Source organism: Lynx canadensis, chromosome C1 (genome assembly GCF_007474595.2).
Source record: "Lynx canadensis isolate LIC74 chromosome C1, mLynCan4.pri.v2, whole genome shotgun sequence".
Lineage (NCBI taxonomy): Eukaryota > Metazoa > Chordata > Mammalia > Carnivora > Felidae > Lynx > Lynx canadensis.
The window spans coordinates 214319795-214337534 of NC_044310.1; the positions used below are offsets into that span (position 1 = coordinate 214319795).

The 17740-nt window shown below is 51.3% G+C and overlaps 1 protein-coding gene across 1 annotated transcript in view; it reads left to right on the forward strand.

Annotated features, from left to right (window-relative positions):
• The window catches only part of INPP5D (inositol polyphosphate-5-phosphatase D), a 122883-nt gene that overhangs the window by 81391 nt on the left and 23752 nt on the right, over positions 1 to 17740 (forward strand). Inside the window, exons 10-17 of the mRNA XM_030326163.1 lie at positions 661 to 767; positions 3166 to 3268; positions 5426 to 5622; positions 6085 to 6202; positions 10984 to 11080; positions 11606 to 11744; positions 13461 to 13569; positions 13756 to 13844. Of these exons, the coding sequence (XP_030182023.1) occupies positions 661 to 767; positions 3166 to 3268; positions 5426 to 5622; positions 6085 to 6202; positions 10984 to 11080; positions 11606 to 11744; positions 13461 to 13569; positions 13756 to 13844 (959 nt within the window). The remainder of the gene's footprint in view (positions 1 to 660; positions 768 to 3165; positions 3269 to 5425; positions 5623 to 6084; positions 6203 to 10983; positions 11081 to 11605; positions 11745 to 13460; positions 13570 to 13755; positions 13845 to 17740) is intronic.

The following is a 17740-nucleotide window of genomic DNA, read 5'->3' on the forward strand; positions in this document are numbered from 1 at the left end:
AGGAGGGGACTGTAATTACGCATTAGTAGGGGGAGAGGAGTGTGAGAAGGGAGACAGGTTGAAAGAGATCTAAACCTTCATCTTCTGTAGTGGGAAGTCGATATGCAATAGGAAATATCTAAAACTGAAACACCAAGACGTAATATAAGCATGTTATTTAGAGACAGTAAAGTTCCCAAAGAATCCATTAAGGGAGTTGAACGTGGCTGCCTGTCGGTAGGAGGACATTGGAGGGAGGTGGGGTGGGGGGGATACTAATGTTTGTAAAAAATCTTGTAGAACAATTTGAGTCTTGGTTGTTGATAGAAGTGAACAATTTTAATTTAGACACTAAAAGCAAAGCAAAAGAAGGAAGGAACGGAGGTAGGGAGGAGGAGAGAAAGCAAAGGAGGAACATGAAAAGGTGACACTTCATACTGTCTCTGCTTTGGCCAGGCTGCCTCTTGCTTGTACAAAGCACCACCCTTCTCAAGCATGAGCCCTTGTCCAGAAGAACAGCCAGGAGCAAAGGGATCTAGGAAATTAGGCATAAATGTGGTGCTCACCTGGGGATGGGAAGTCAGGATTGTTGTTGATCAGGTGGCAGAATATAGCGTAGACTGTACATATTGTAGTGTGATAAGTGGATGAGTGAATAAATTCACTTTCATTTCTCTTAAGTCCTGCAGCTCATCAAGTCTCAGAAGTTTCTGAACAAGTTGGTGATTTTGGTGGAAACCGAGAAGGAGAAGACCTTGCGGAAGGAATATGTTTTTGCTGATTCCAAAGTGAGTGATGACAAACTACTTAGATGGGTCAGGAGGGGAGTGAGGGACATGTGTCTTTTGAGGCTTGCTTGTGCCTGGAAATTTGCACCATTAGCTCACTTGGTTCTCACAGCCCCCTTCCCACCTGGGAAAACCAGTCCCGGGGAGATTGGGACACGTCCCAGGTCTGCTGGGATTTGAACAGCTTGCCCCCGGGGGCGCGTCCTTGATCACTTGTGCCTTATCCCACCCTGAGCCCCACTGGGAGACCTTTTCTCTTCTCTGGGCTGGACTCAGAAGCCCTCTGGGGCACCTCAGATTTAACTCCAAATGCCAGCCAGCACTCCTTCTGTGTCTGCATTTTGCCCCACTCTGCAGGAGTGAGACGTCCCACCAGGACTGGCTCCTGGAACAGGAGGTGGTGCTGGCTGATGGAAATCCTCAGGGTCTTTGGGCATTGCAGGGGGCCTCTGTGTAGCCAGAGTCTGGCTTCTGTATGATCTGATCCCTCTGCTACGACATGGCACCCAGGGACTGAAACCCTCCACGTTGGCCTTACTGTTCACCCGTTAATATATGGCTCACGTGAGGCAGGGCGCAAAGCGCTCTAATCACATCAGATTGTTGGCTGACTGTGTGTTAGCACCATGGGAAGACAGAGGGACAAGGGCTCCCAGCTTAGCTTACCAAGTGCCAGGACCTGGCTTCTTTCACGTGCCCCATGGATGAAGTGGCAGGGGTGGGCTGGTGGGAGGCCAGTGGGAGGCCCGAAGGTGCCCAGAGCTGGCTGAGAGGGTGGGAAGAACTCAGAGGCATGACAGCGAAGGGGCGGGGGGAGGTGGAGAGAAAGAACGCGTGGCTGGGCGTCATTCTGCGTACGGGGACATAGATCCCAAAACCATTTCTGCCCGTTGCTGCAAGCTCAGGATTGAGACACAGCAGTAAACCGAGGCACCAAATTTGGAGCCATTCGTACGTAACTAAAGACAGGTTTCCATAATGACAGTCCTCACAACGTCCTGTGAGCTGGTTTCTTCAGAAGTGATTACCTGGGATTTGCAATTATTAGGGTGAATCGAATGAAATTGCCATCTCTGCAGGTGTGAAACAGGCACGTATTGGTAATTTCATATGGTACAACCTGAAATATATGTGTGTGTGTGCTTTTTCAGCCTGCCCTTGACGGCACGCTCTGAGAGAGCTGCGCTGCTTTGTCCCCTGCTGTATACCCAGGTACCCGGGACAACTCAGTGAAGACTATGAAGGAGACTCTGACAGCTTTCATCTGTTCTTTTCTTGTTAGCTTCCTTGATCTAAATTTTCCTTCATTAAATACGTAGTCTATTCTTGGGGTGCCTGGGTGGCTCAGTCGGTTAAGCATCTGACTTTGGCTCAACTCACGATCTTGTGTTTGTGAGTTCGAGCCCCACGTTGGGGCTCTGCTGTCTGTTGTTTCTGCTGTCAGCACAGAACCCGCTCAGGATCCTCTGTGCCCCTCTCTCTGCCCCTTCTCCTGCTGATTCTCTCTCTGTCTCCCTAAATAAAGAAATAAACTGGAAAACAAGCAAATAAATAAGTAATCTATTCTCATTGGTGGAAAAATAACAAATAAGCAAAACATTTAAAATGAAAACACACCTGTGCTACTAGTAGACTTTGGACTCTGTCTTTCTGGATGGTTTTTGTTTGTGTTTTTATAAAAATGCAACAGTGCTATTCATACTGTTTTGTCAACTGACTTTTCCCACCTAACAATATGGTTTGGACATCTATGCTTGTTGAGAAAGTATTTCTGCACCAAAACTTGTAAACCCTACGGTATTCTGTCTGGCATGTGGATGACTCATAATACGATTATTAATTTGCTTCCTAGGATTGGACACTGAGGTCGTTTGTAATTTTTTCTGTGTTGAAGTGCGCGCTACGGTCCCCGTGACACAGTTGGGTCTTTGCACGTTTCCTGGTGGTTCTTAATATATAACTTTATTTTTAAATTTTTTTTTCAATGTTTATTTATTTTTGGGACAGAGAGAGACAGAGCATGAACGGGGGAAGGGCAGAGAGAGAGGGAGACACAGAATCGGAAACAGGCTCCAGGCTCTGAGCCATCAGCCCAGAGCCCGACGCGGGGCTCGAACTCACGGACCGCGAGATCGTGACCTGGCTGAAGTCGGACGCTTAACCGACTGCGCCACCCAGGCGCCCCTCCTGGTGGTTCTTAGAGTCAGGTCCTTGCAGAGGAATGGCAGTCAGAAGCCACTTCCTTAAGACTTTGGACCCACATTTCCAGATTGCTCTCCTGCAAGTTCGTACTGATTTGCGCCCCTCTCAGTTTTCTTGAAGCTGACCAAGCCCTTTGAAAGTGTAATGTGCAGGGAGGTGGAGGCCTTTCTGAGTCTGTCTGCCCTTCCATCCCTAGAAGAGAGAAGGCTTCTGTCAGCTTCTCCAGCAGATGAAGAATAAGCACTCGGAGCAGGCGGAGCCGGACATGATCACCATCTTCATCGGCACCTGGAACATGGGTGGGTCCACATGCCCCCCACCCCCATCCGCTTCCTCCCATCCCCTCCCTCTGGGTTCTGCTTTGCTGCCTCGGGCATCTGCAGATGGGTGGGGGACACCTGTCCTCCTCCTGCCCCCACTCCCCAGCCCATCTACGCAGCCTCCTTTCTAGGGAATTGTGGACTTTTCCTGAGACAATGGATGAGAGAAATGAGCTCTGGGATTCTCATGCCCCAAGAGCAGCTGGGCTGGGTTACCTGGCATGTCTAAGCTGGAAAGTGTTAGGGAAACTGCATATATGGGTGACGGGGCTCTTGGGCACCTGCCAGCCTTAGGCAGCTCGCCAGGGGGCCTCAGGTCTGGAAGAGAGAACTCGCTCGTCAGATTTACTGAGAGAGGAAGAGAGAGCTCTGATGCCCAATTGCATTTGAATTTCATATAAACGGCACAGTTTTTTAGTATTGGTATCTAGGTAGAAATAAATACATACTAAATATATATTATGCTAAATATATACTATATATATTTATATACGGATACATATTATATGTTAATATATATTATACTGAATATAGGTTGTACCAGGTAGTGGAAGTATTCAGCTAGAAATAAGTACTAAATATGCACCATATATATATATATATATATATATATATATATATATATATTTACTAACCATGTACTATATACTTAAATACTAATACATATTTATATACTAAATATATCACACTAAATATAAGTCATACTAATTATTTAGTGTAAGTTTTCAGCTAGAGAAAAACTAAGTAGGTACAGGATGTCTAGTCAATTTTGAATTTTAGTTGAACAGATATTGCCTGGGACAGACTTCCTCTAAAAGTTATCTGTTGTTTATCTGATATTTTAATTTAATTGGGTGTCTCTCCTCCCCGCACTGTCCAGAGCGGAGTCAGCCTCCGCCATCTGACACGGCTAGTAGTCACCTAGCAGTGTCCTCTGGGAGGAGTAGGGTGAGTGGCAGCCCTTCATGGAGGGACAGGAAGTGATCTGGAAATGAGAACGTAATTTGCTAGTCCTGGACTGTCGGCTGAGTGGAGAGTGGGCTAGTCTTCCAACAGGGAAGTCAGGAGAGCCGCTGACCCAGATTCCACAAGCCACCAGGCCTTCATGCCCAGATTTTTTTCCAGGGGCCAGAGTAGCCCTGAAGTAGAACTCTGGCCCATGCCTGGGGACCTGTGTCCTCTTCTGTCCTCTCTAGTATTTCTTGCTGGCCGCCTGATTCTATCAGCTTTCCACTCGGGTTCGTGCATGCGGGTACGCTGTCCCTCTCGTGTTTCCTCTGTGAGCATGGAGGTCTTAGATTGGCTGGACGTGGTTAAGCCCATCCTGTTCCCAACTGGAGGGAGTGCCCTTCACACAGAAGACAGTGTGGAAGGAGCTGGCTGGCTGGCTGGGTGGGTGGGTGGGAGGCTTTCCCCAAGCAGAGACCACCGGCCCCGGGGTCTACAGTCCCACCACGAACCATGGCAGAGAACAGAATGATGGCAGTCAGGTCACGTCGGTTCTTGGCACTTGTGAGCCAAGAGGGTTATCTCCTTGGGGGAAAAGTTTACTCAATCTTGAAGGGTGTTTCGAGGAGAAATGTCTTTCATCGTTTCTTTATTGAGTTGCTTTGACTCATTTTTTGAAATGAAAATGGAGGAGGTCTCCACACTCTTCCTGTTTCTTTGGCTCTTAGTTTTCAGCTGAGATGTCTCTGTTTTGCAAGGAAGTCCCTGTTGTCTCCCAACCCTGGGCTAAAAGCCCCCATCCCAAACCTGCCAGCCTGCTGGGCTGTCGTTGCCAATGGAATGTACATTGCTCAAGGACTGTCTCAGTCACTAAGTTAGCCCCAAAGACTAGGATGGTGTTTGACATCTTGTGCCACTCGTTCAAGGCACCATATGGCATCTTCAGGTACTAGTTCTCATCTTTAAAAGTTCATGTTATCTTTAGAAAGAAACGTTACTGCACTCTGACCCTACCTGACATCCTGGGAACAATTAGTACCTAATTCTCTATCTACAATACTTTGTTGGGTGACCCAAATGGTTTTCAGTGACTGTGTGAACTTCCTGCCCTGCATACTTCCCCCACCTGTGTTTTGAATTCTCCTGATGTGCCTTTGACTCACTTGGTGTTGGGTTTTGCTGTTGAAGGTAACGCCCCCCCTCCCAAGAAGATCACGTCCTGGTTTCTCTCCAAGGGGCAGGGAAAGACTCGGGATGATTCTGCCGATTACATCCCCCATGACATCTACGTGATCGGCACCCAGGAGGACCCCCTGGGAGAGAAGGAGTGGCTGGAGATACTCAGACACTCCCTGCAAGAAATCACCAGCATGACTTTTAAAACAGTGAGCACCTGGCCAGGGCGCTGGGTGGGACTCAGGGGCAGTGGGCTTTGCGAGGCTGGCCAGGAGCATCTCAGAGGCAAGGGTGGGCTCAGCCTGTCTCCTCTCTCAATTTCCAAAGATGCCTGAATGTTCCTTGGTCGTTCTCCACCACCACCGTTACCTTCCAGGGCCAGAGAGGGGCACCTGTTCTGAAATTGGGGTCCGTGGGCGTTGCTGAAAATCACTAGCACGTCCCTTCTTCCCTGCCCCTGCTTGTAGGTCACTCTTGCTTCACTGAAATCTTACCAGTCCTGGTTCTTCAACTTTGTTGCACCTGCAAGGCATCATTAGGAGGCTTCGTGAAGCTTGGGGGTCCTAGACAGGTTCCCGGCACCTCGGGGGTGAGGGCTGGGTGGGAATCCCTTGCCGGGTGGTCAAGCACCATGCCCGGGCCAAGGGTCACCATGTTGTGCTCCCCTCCAGGTTGCCATCCACACCCTCTGGAATATCCGAATCGTGGTGCTGGCCAAGCCGGAGCATGAGAACCGCATCAGTCACATCTGCACCGACAACGTGAAGACGGGCATCGCCAACACGCTGGGTGAGCAGGGAGTGGCCGCGCTCCCCCGCTGCGTGTCCCCGGCTCCACTCGTGTGCCCATCCCGTCCCCACCAACAGCGACATCCCTGGGTGGAAAACTGAGCCTCACTTCCTGGGATCCCCTCGGTCCCGGGCAGCCGGAATGGTTGATTCCTCCAGCCTAAGCCCATCTGGGGTCTACCCCAGAGCTGCTGGGGATCTGGCCAAAATGCAGGCTCTGACTTAGCAGGTCTCAGGCGGAGCCTGACATTCTGAGTTTCCAGCCAGCTCCCAAGTGGTGTCATGCTGCTGGCCCCAAAGGCCCCCACCTTGAGAGTCCAGGACCTAGGACAGGGCTTGATGGACTTGCTGTAAAGGGCCAGATGGCAAATGTTTTAGGCTCTATGGGTCCGTGCTGCTCCTTACCCCTGCAGCCTCGACACAAAAGAAACCGTGGGTAGCACGAACTTGAATGGGAGTAGCTGTGTTCCAGAAAGCTTTGCCTACAGACACAGGTCGGGGCTCAATTTGGCTCACAGGCTTTTAAACAAATTTTTTATTCCTACATATTTTTGAAATTTTTTTGACGATTTTCATTTTTGAGAGACAGAGAGAGACAGAGCACGAGCGGGGGAGGGGCAGAGAGAGGGAGACACAGAATCCGAAGCAGGCGCCAGGCTCTGAGCGGTCAGTACAGAGCCCAACGCAGGACTCCAGTCCACAAACCGTGACATCATGACCTGAGCCGAAGTCGGATGCTTAACCGACTGAGCCATCCAGGTGCCCCTCTTATTACTATTTTTTTTAATTTTTTTTTTTTTTTTTGAGAGACAGAGAGAGTGTGAGTGGGGGAGGGGCAGAGAGAGAGGGAGACACAGAATCCGAAGCAGGCTCCAGGCTCTGAGCTGTCAGCACAGAGCCCAATGTGGGGCTCCAGCCCACCAACTGTGAGATCATGACCTGAGCCGAAGTCGGACGCTTAACCGACTGAGCCATCCAGGCGCCCCTGCCCACGGGCTTTATGTTTTCAACCCCTGGTGTAGTTCTAGAAGGACCCAGGTTGGATGTGGAAATGCTGGTTTTAGCGGTGAGCCTGTGGGGACCTGTCAGGGCACCTCAGAGAATTGAATTAAGAGCCGGGGACTTCAGGAGTGTGTTTGTGAGTGTGAGTCTTCGTGTGGGTGTAAAGGTGTGATTGTGTGTGTGTCTATATGTACGAGTCTACCTCGTACGCAAGTCTGAGTACGTGTGTGTGAGTGTACATGCGGGTCTATATGTGTAAGTCTGTGCTTGAGTGTGTGTGCAAGTCTGCATGTTCGAGTCCGAGTCCGTGTGAGTCTGTGTGTGTGAGTGCACACGCAGGTCTGTTCGCAAGTGCATGTGTGAGTCTGTCGGTGAGTGTGTGTGGGCAGATGCACCCACGCGGGCCGTGGGTGGAGTTGAGGGCAAGGCTAGTGGTTTCTGGTGGTTGGAGTCAGGGACAGGACGGAGTCCCAGAGACAACAGGATGTTGAGAGCTCTCTCGGCTTTTCTGCTGACAAACCGCAAGCTGCCCGTGTCCACACCCACTTGCCCCCTTCCTTCCTGTCTCCGTAGCTGCCCTGTCAAAGCCCACGCCCTTCTGCTGCCCAGGAACCTGTCTTTCCTTGCTGCATCCTGCCTGGGCTGCCCGTCTCCCTTCCCCGGCCCCTTCCCAACAGACGTAAGGTGCTTGGACCCCCTGCTACAAGATAAAACCACACCTCAGCCAGACCTCGCCTCCGGCTGCTGCCCCAGCTCTCATTCATCACTACAGAGCTGACACCGTGTCCCCCAGTGCGGTGCTAGGCGCTGGGCAAGTGACCACGCAGACAGCAGCCTGCTTGCATGGATAGACAGACAGTAAGATGGTTTCTAGGAGTAAGCGTGCTGGCAAGGTGCACAGGGCAGTGAGGCCCCAGTTCTACTTGAGATGGGGGAGGGTCCAGGGGTCTCTCTGAGAAGGACTCAAGTCCCAGGGGTAAGGAAGGGTCAGTATGGGTAGTGTTCACACAGCAGGAAAGTGAAGCAAAGGCCCTGAGGCCCCTGGGCCGCAGCTCTAGTGGATGTCAGGGGCAAGGCCAGAGAGGGAGGTATGAGGTCTGGGCAGAGTCCGAGCTTCGTGGCCATTAGCGGGTAGCTTGGAGGCCAAGGGGTTCCTATGCACCAGCTCCTCCCTTCCTCCCCCAACCCTGGGGCTGGCCTCTAGTCTCTCTACTGCTCCCCTCAAATGGTTCCCAGCCATGGTCAACATGGGGCAGAGCTCGGGGAATGCTGGTTGGCTAATGCTGGTGGACGTCACCTTAGAAGAACTAAGGCCTTTTTGAGAACGTACATGTTCATGGCCAAGAGCTAACTGCTTTATGAGTATTATCCCATTTAAGATAAATGCCCTGTGGGGACAAGGACTGTCGTTGGACCCATTCACAAGATGCTGGAGGCTACAGTGACATTTCTTAACCTGTCCCTAGCACAAGGGCAGGAAAGTGATGAGCAGGGATTTAAGCCCAGGCCACATTGCAGGATGGGGAGAAAGCTGGAAAGAGAGGCTCCCTGGGGGGCAGGGGAGCTGGGCCACCCATCGTGGTCCCACGATGGACCCAGGGCAGACGCCGGTCCAGAGGAGGCAGGGCGCAGGATCTCTGAGGTTCTTCAACTTGGGCTCCAGCCAGCGCTGTCCAGCCCGGTCAGAAGGTGAGCCGTGTAGGTGGTTACGAATTTGCCAGGAGCCACATTCAAGAAAGTAAAAGGAAACGGGTGAAGTCGGTTTTAGTTAGCATTTTATCAAACCTCATTCACTCAAAATATTACCATTTCTGGGCACCTGGGTGGCTCAGTCGGTTATGTGTCCGACGCTCAGTTTCGGCTCAGGTCATGATCTCTGGACTTCATGGGTTCGAGCCCCATATCGGGTTCTGCGTTGGCAGCGTGGAGCCTGCTTGGGATTCTCTCTCTCTCCCTGTTTCTCTGCCCCTCCCCAACTTGGCTGTCTCTCTCAAAATAAATAAATAAACTTAAAAATATATATATATATTACCATTTCCATAGATAGTCAATATGAAAATGAGTAATTATTTTATATTGTTTTTCTTTTTTTTTAATTCTTTTTTAAGTTTTATTTATTTGAGAGAGGGGAAGAGAGAGAGAACAAGTGGGCGAGAAGCAGAGAGGAGGAGAGACAGAATCCCAAGCAGGGTCCGCACCACCAGCACAGAGCCCGACACGGGGCTCGAACTCACGAACCGAGAGATCATGACCTGAGCCGAGGTCAAGAGTCGCTTAACCGACTGCACCACCCAAGTGCCCCTACGTTCTGTTTTTCTTACTGAGGCTTATAAATTCCAATGCCTCTGTTGCATTCAAGCCCACCTCAGTTGGGACCAGCCACAGTCCAAGTGTTCAGTGTGTGCACAGCTCAAGCCTACGGTATTGGCCAGAGCAGCTTTTCAGGCTTCCGTGTGTGTTAGAATGTCCTACAGCAGGGGTTGGGAAACTTGCCTCTAAAAGGCCAGACAGTAAATATTTCAGGCTCTGCAGATCATGCCGCCTCTGTTGCAACTACTCAGCTCTGTGGGCATAGCTGTGTTCCAATAAAATGTTCCTCATGGACTCTGAGATTTGAACTTCGTATCATTTTACTGTGTCACCAAATCTTTTGATTTTTTCCCCCCCAACTCTTTACAAATGTAAAGATCATTTTCTCTGGCAGTGGGCTAGCGTTTGCCTACCCCTGACCTACAGGGCTTGTTTAACCCAGATTCCTGGGCCCCACCCCCAGAATTTCCGATTCGGCACGTCCGGGGTGGGGCCTGAGAATTTGCACTTCTGACGGTTGTTGGCGATGCTGCTCTGTGGCTGTTTGGGGAACACACTTTGAGAACCGCTAGTCTAGAATAGATTGAAATTAAGAAAAAGAGGTGGGGGCACCTGGGTGGCTCAGTCGGTGAAGCGTCCGATTCGGCTCAGGTCACGATCTTGCAGTTTGTGAGTTCGAGCCCCGCGTCGGGCTCTGTGCTGACAGCTTGGAGCCTGGAGCCCGCTTCAGATTCTGTGTGTCTCTCTCTGCCCCTTCCCTGCTTGTTCTCTGTGTCTCTCTCTCGAAAATAAATAAACATTAAAAAAAAAAAAATTGAAGAAAAAGAGGTGGTCTCAAGTTTTGGTCCCACCAGGAACCTGGAAGGTCAGCCCCCCCCAGCCCTGGGCTCTTTTTTCTGAATCTTCCCAAGGCTTCTTTCTGGGGTAACTGATAACTCCCCTAGAGGGAGATACCCGGACAGCTCAGACCAGCAGCCTCCTCCCTGCACTGTGCTGAAATCTCTCCAGGCTGCAGGCCATTTACCCGGTTTTCTTGTCCTGGAGGAATGTCTTGCACCCCCCACCCCCACCCCAGTTCCTGCCACCTGCTGAATCTCCCACTCCAGATGGAGCTGTTCTGCCTTTGTCCATCTCTTTCACACACCTGCTTCTCTCCCTCTTTATTTTTTTTTAAATGTTTTTATTTATTTTTGAGACAGAGACAGAGCATGAGCAGGGGAGGGGCAGAGAGAGAGGGAGACACAGAATCTGAAACGGGCTCCAGGCTCTGAGCTGTCAGCACAGAGCCCGACGCGGGGCTCGAACTCACAGACCGTGAGATCGTGACCTGAGCCGAAGTCGGACGCTTAACCGACTGAGCCACCCAGGCGCCCCTCTCCCTCTTTATTAACAATATTGCTTCACCTTGATTTCCCGCCACTTGGTAAACTTGCCTGTGTGACTGACTTCTTCCCTCTCCCCTCCCTTTAGGGAACAAGGGAGCCGTGGGGGTGTCATTTATGTTCAACGGAACCTCCTTGGGCTTTGTTAACAGCCATTTGACTTCTGGAAGCGAAAAGAAACTCAGGTAATGGAGCTCCTTTCCCGGGAGGCCCAGGCAGACCGCACATCCCTAAACGCCAGAACTACTGTTCAGCCCTCGGCTTTTCCCGTAACTGTGGCACAGGAGTGACCTCTCGTGTGGGTGAATTTTGTCGGGAGGATGGAACACACATTTCCTTATGTCATTCATCTGATAGATGCCTAAATCCCGCTCCATTTCTAAAGGGAAAAGCCTCATCCGGGCATCCTTACAGACAAAGCCCATGTGGCTCATTTGGCCCAGGCACAAAGACAGCTATTTAGAATAATCATGATTCCAGTTCCCTGCTAAAAGGATGCTCCGGGAGGCCCCCTGCCATGTGTTCCCATTTCTGCCTGAAAGGCCCTTTGCATCCTGGCTGTGCCCCACCTGCACGTGCAGGTGGTTCACTGCAGCAGGGGCCGGAGAGTTAAGGCTCAGTCCCCCCAAGCTCCCTCTGATTTCCTGCTACAGTGGTGACGTAAGGGACCAACGGCCTCATGCTACATAGCTGCTTTTTCACTTAAATAGGCGAAACCAAAACTATATGAACATTCTCCGGTTTCTGGCTCTGGGAGACAAAAAACTGAGTCCTTTTAACATCACTCACCGCTTTACGCACCTCTTCTGGCTTGGTGATCTGAACTACCGTGTGGACCTTCCCACCTGGGTAAGGAGCTGCCCACCTGGGGAAAGAACTGTCCACCTGGGGAAGGGGCCACCCGCCTGGGAAGGAGCTGCCCATCTGGGGAAGGAGTGGTTCACCTGGGGAAAGGGCCATCCACCTGGGGAAGGAGCTGCCCACCTGGGGCTGGGGCTGGGGCTTCATGGGACAGAGGCTCCCTTGAGTGAGCTGAGGGCATGGGGCCGTGGAGGCACAGACTGAGCTGGGCCAAGGCAACTACTCCCCTTCTGGGACTCGGCACTCTTCTGCTGTTCTGTCATGGAACCCCTGCCTTTCTTTACACTTTACCGCTGCTCACACTTAGTTCCCACACAACTGCCCCAGCCGTTCTGGTCTTCCAGTGGCTCGGCCCAGATCTCCAGGAACTGTTAAGGTCTGAGGAGACCAGCACAACTTTCTGCCTAGATGCTGGTCACTGGCCAGCTAAGGAAGAAGTTCCTTACGTTGGATGCCCAGGCACGGTCCACTGAGCAGTGGTCAGAAGGGCCACCTAACACAGACATGCCTCGCTCGCTCAGGCAGAGCAAAGTGTTGTCTGGGAAGGTGGGGGGTGCAGGCCTGGGCGCAGAGCCGTGCAGTCTGCCCAGAGACCTTGGTTACAGCTTGAACGTCCCCGCCAGGGATGGAGAACCTTCATACCACATCCCGTGAGGGCAGAAGCAGAGAGGCAAGAACCCTGGGGCACCGACAGGCTAAGAAATAGCCTGGAGTCAGTTTCTGACCAGTGGGAGTTGGGATTGAGCGCAGACCTTCTCACTCCTCTTCCCCCACGTTTCCCCAAGCATCTCGCCTCTCCCTCTGGCTGCCCCAGAGGCTCGGCAGAGACTGAGGAGGAACCGAGGGTCTGTTTATGCCCCTTACGTCCCCACCACTCCCTCCCTCGTGGCAGACGGGAGAGGACTAGGAAGGAACCCCACAAATTTCCTCACCGGGAGGTCTGCCAAGGGCATTCACCAGGGCAGAGGTAACAGTCTGGGGAGAAAGGACGGCTGGATTCCATCCCACTGATGCCGCGCCGACTCTTGGGAGTCCAGGCCCGGATCAGGGAGTCCCGATGCCCACAGATTCAGGGGCTGGGGTTTCAACTCCTTCCACGGCCTCACAACAAGCTGCCTCGGTTCCCATAGACAGCAAGGGAAACATACCTACCCGCTAATGAAGTGTTAACAAAAAGAATACTAAAAGTCCGTGTGAAAAAGTAAAATGTCCCTCTACAAATTTGGAACGGCCAAAGCTTGTATTATCAGGTTGACAGTTAACTACTTTTGTGGAGTTTTCCTTATAAACAGTTGAGTGCCAGGGGCACCTGGGTGGCTCAGTCGGTTAAGTGTCTGACTCTTGATTTCAACTCAGATCGTGATCTCGCGGTTCGTGAGCTTGAGCCCCACATCGGGCTCTGTGCTGATAGCACGGAGCCTGCTTGGGATTCTCTCTCCCTCTCTGTCTGCCCCTCCCCCACTCATGCTTTTGCGTGCACACGCGCTCGCTATCTCTCTCTCTCTCTGTCTCTCTCTCTCTCAAAATAAATAAACGTTTAAAAAAAGCAAAAAACAGTTGAGTGCTAAGGAAAGCCAACCGGGCTGCCGCAGGACCAGGGTCTGGTGCAGAGTCCGCGGCTCCAGGCAGGTGGGTGGGGATGGGCCTCCTCCTGTTTGGGATGGGGGACGTGTCACCAGTGGCCCGGCTGTGTCCTTGCTCCAGGAGGCAGAAACCATTGTCCAGAAGATCAAGCAGCAGCAGTACGCAGACCTCCTGTCCCACGACCAGCTGCTGATGGAGAGGAAGGAGCAGAAAGTCTTCCTGCACTTTGGTAAGAGCTGCGGCTCTCTGTTCCTGGGCCCTCTCCAGCCATCGCCGTCTCCCCTTTTCCTGGAATATCCTCCCGGGGTTGGGGGTGGGGTGGGGTGCGGGGAAGGACTATGCCTGGAGAGGAAGGCAGTGTGGCCAGATGTGAAACAGGGATCACAGCAGAAACCAAGGTTTTGTTTGATTTCAGAGGAGGAAGAAATCACGTTCGCGCCCACCTACCGTTTTGAAAGACTGACTCGGGACAAATACGCCTACACTAAGCAGAAAGCCACAGGGGTGAGTGAGTTCTCTTCACAGGCGTCACCCTGACCCTCCATCACCACCCCCTTGCACATCTCTCCCCTCTTGTGTCCGTTCCCACAAAGACGAGCAGGGAACCGTTGAGCATCCTCGTCCGCTAGGCAACAGGAAGAAAAGGAAAGTTAGCAATCACGTGTTGATTGGCCTCACTGAGCAAAAACCTCTTCTAAGGAGAGGCTGGGCAGCCATACTTGCCGATGACGAGGAACCGGACTCGTGACACTGAGGATTTACCTTCTGTCCAGATAGTCTAAGATTCTGAGAGGGTTTAAAGTATTTCTATAACTGGGTCCTGAAGCTCTTTCTAAAGTTCTGTGATCAAAACTATTTGCTCATCTGCCAAGTGAATCATCAGTAAACAAGCTTCTTTGCTGCAGGACTTACCAGAGCCTTTACAGGTTTGTGAGCATTGTGGTTCTCCGCAGTGAAATTTGTGTGCCAAACTCAATTGGTCATGGAATACCAATTATGTTATGAGGCCCCTCGTGTTCCAAGGAATGGTGTTTCAGGGAAGCTGCAATAAAACCTTCATTCGTTCTTGCTCAGCAGATACTTACTGATGACCTGTGATGGGCTAGGCACTCTCCTAGGTGGTAGGAGATCAAAGATGATGAGACAACACACAGCGACTAACCAGAGATAGAACATGATGTTGCCGAATGCACAGAGGAGCAGTCAGAGAAGGACATGACCTACCGGGCAAGGAAAGATCAGGAGAGGCTTCTCCAAAGGGCCCAGGGCTGGTGCCTGAGGGACGGCTTGGATTTCCAAAGTGGACAGGACAAGGGATGAGGCTTATCATTTCCATTTGAAGGAATTGCTGGGACAGATGGGGAGACAGGAAATTCTGGCGTCCATCGCCTTCTGGGTCCTGACCGAGGGAAGCCAGCGCCCTGGCCAGGCCCTGAGGGGTTACGGGTGCGGAATGGCGTGTTCCCCAGTTTCTGGGGTTACTGGAGACCTAAGGAAATGGAGAGCAGTTCAGAATGTTGCCAGAGGGCTCGGGGCAAGAGGAGAACTTCAAGGGGGAGGGTGATGCCAAAACAAAGCAGGAGCCAATGGAGGAAACTAGACAGAGGAAGAGAGGAGATCCAGGTCCGCTACCAGGAATGAGGCCGAGACCCGCAGGGCAAGACACCTGCTCGTGAGTTGTCCACTGGCTGCTGTGTACCTGCAGCCCCCTAGCACTGTCAGGGCAGGTCCGTGGGGACGTGGGGGGGCAGTGAGGCCGTGTCCAGGTTGACTCGAGCATGCGGAGAAAGAGACAGGGGTTTAGCTGGGGTGAGGGAGGTCCTAGATGCCAAGTTAAAGTTTTAATCTGTTTGACGGGCATCAGGAAGCCACTGAAAGTTCTGCCGGGGGCTGGCAGCATGGCAGCGATCTACAGCACAGGCCGGTCTGCCTCTGTGTAGAGGATGAGGATACAGGGAACCAGCGAGGAGGCCGTATGGTCCTTCCAGCTGAGCAACCGGGGCCTGAGTCAGAATCGGGAACAGACCATGAAAAGCAAGAGGAAAGAAAGGACGTGTTGGCAGATCTGATTGCCATTGATAGAAATGAAAATCAGAAGGCGGAGCAGGCTTGGAGGGGTAAATAGAGCTTGTCTTCAGACTTAGTGTGTGATATTAGCCGACGATCTCAGAGGAAACCTCTGGAAGACAGTTGAGAATAGTAGATGACGCTGGAGACACAAGGACTGGGTCATAGATTGGGGAGTTGTGCCCGCAGAGAACATGGGCACAGCCGTGGGGGTGGGTGAGTTGTCGGGGAGTAAGTGAAGGATGCAAAGAGAACAACCATGGGCAGGTTTGGGGGCCACCCGTGTTCGAAGGCGAGAGGAAGAAGCAGACACAAGGAAGGAGATGGGACATGAGTGCTCGCGTAGGTGGCCGGAGGACCAGCCAGGCATCTCAGCACCACAGAAGCCGGGGGTGAGAGACTGTCAAGGATCAGTGGTGGCCAGTGTGGAGTACGAGTCCGGGAGAGCATGTGCCCTGCACGTGAACCATGCCCGAGGAGCTGGCTTTGTGGCCCAGAGGGTTTACTGGACTTGAACAACAGTTTGCAGAGTCTTGGAGGTGAAATCCAGACTTCAGGAGGATGAGGGTCGCTTTTTACCAAGTGGGTGCAGAGGACTCTGGTGACGCTTTCCAGAAATGCAGCTCTCTGGGCCTCATCCCCGGAGGCTCTGATGCAAGAGCCCTGGGGCAGGCCCCGCCTTCTGTATCTTTGTAAAGTTCCGCTAGTCATTCTTGAGGCAGCCAGTGCTGAGGACTGTAACGCTAAGAGGAACAGTGTGGCAGCACCTATGAAACTAATCTACCCTGTGATCTGGTAATTCCCACTTTGGAGTAGTACATTTGTTTGTCAAGAGGAAGATACAGGAATGTTTATTGCAGCTTTGTTCACAATGTCCAAAAACTGGGAACAGCCCTATTTCTGTCAGTAGTAGAGTAGATAAATGCAGTATGTACATACAGTGGAATACAACCACAGCAGTGCAGCAAATAAACTTCTACAGACAACAGTATAGGTGAAAGGAGCCAGACATCAAATGATATGTACTGAGTGAATCCATTTATAAGTTCAAGGTTAAGCAAAATTAATCAGTAGAGGCATTAGTCACCATAACGTTCACCTCTACAAGGTGGTGGTATGGACACAGAGGCACATGAGGGAACCTTTTGAGATGATGGAGATTTTCTATATCTTGATCTGGGTAGTGGTTAAATGGGTGTGTACAAATATAAAAATTCCTCAAGCTGTATATTTGAGGTTAGTACCCTTTACTGTGTGTAAGTTGTACCTCAAGTTTAAAAAACTAAATGGGTGATCCAAAAGTAGAGGCAATGAGAATAGAACACTCTTGAAAGAAAATTGATAAAAAGAGGAAAGTAATTGAAAGAGACGGCAGGGGTAGGCTCTTGTATGATGAGTGCCTTTACATTTATAGGCAGAGCAGAGGGGCGCCCGGGTGGCTCAGTCGGTCGGGCGACCGACTTCGGCTCAGGTCATGATCTCGCGGGTTGTGGGTTCGAGCCCCGCGTGGGGCTCTGTGCTGACAGCTCAGAGCCTGGAGCCTGCTTCGGATTCTGTGTCTCCCACCTCTCTCTAACCCTCCCTTGCTCACGCTCTGTCTGTCTCTCAATAATAAATAAACATAAAAAATATATATATAAGCAGAGCAGAAAGGGCTAGAACTTAAAGGGATAAAGGATATTGCCAATGTGCCTTGTCTATCACACCCAGTGAGCATCTCGCTTGCCAGTGTAGCCCGGGAGAGGGCTTGTCTTAGTACATTTTGTTTGACTGATTGGATGGTTACATGGATATGCAGATGGGTGGATGGATATGTGAATGAGTAGGTAGGTGGGTGGATGGGTAGATGGGCAGGTAGTTGGGTGAATAAGTAGGTGGCTGACTGACGGGATAAGTAGAGAGGTGGATGACTGTGTGAAAGGATGGATGGATGGATGGATGGATGGATGGATGGATGGATGGATGGATAAGTAGATGCTTGGCTGGCTGGATAAGTAGAGAGGTGGATGGCTGTGTGAATGGGAGGGGTGGCTGGAGTGTGTTATTAAAGTAAGGAGCTGGAGAAGATAAGCAGAGGCTGCGTTGAAAGTACCCATGTGTGGGGTTCATCTGAGTCAGAAAAAAAAGAGAAGATAAAAACAGGAACTTCTGAAATAATGCGGAGGATAGGTATGAGCACATGGCCAAGTGAGTCGATCTTCCAAAGCAGGAATCCAAGGCGTCTGACGGTGTGGGGGCAGCAGTGGACTCAGGACTTAAGGCAAATGAAAAGGCTTGAAGGCCACCTATGGGGAAAATCTATAAAGCTCCAACAGCACATGAATTCAAGGATT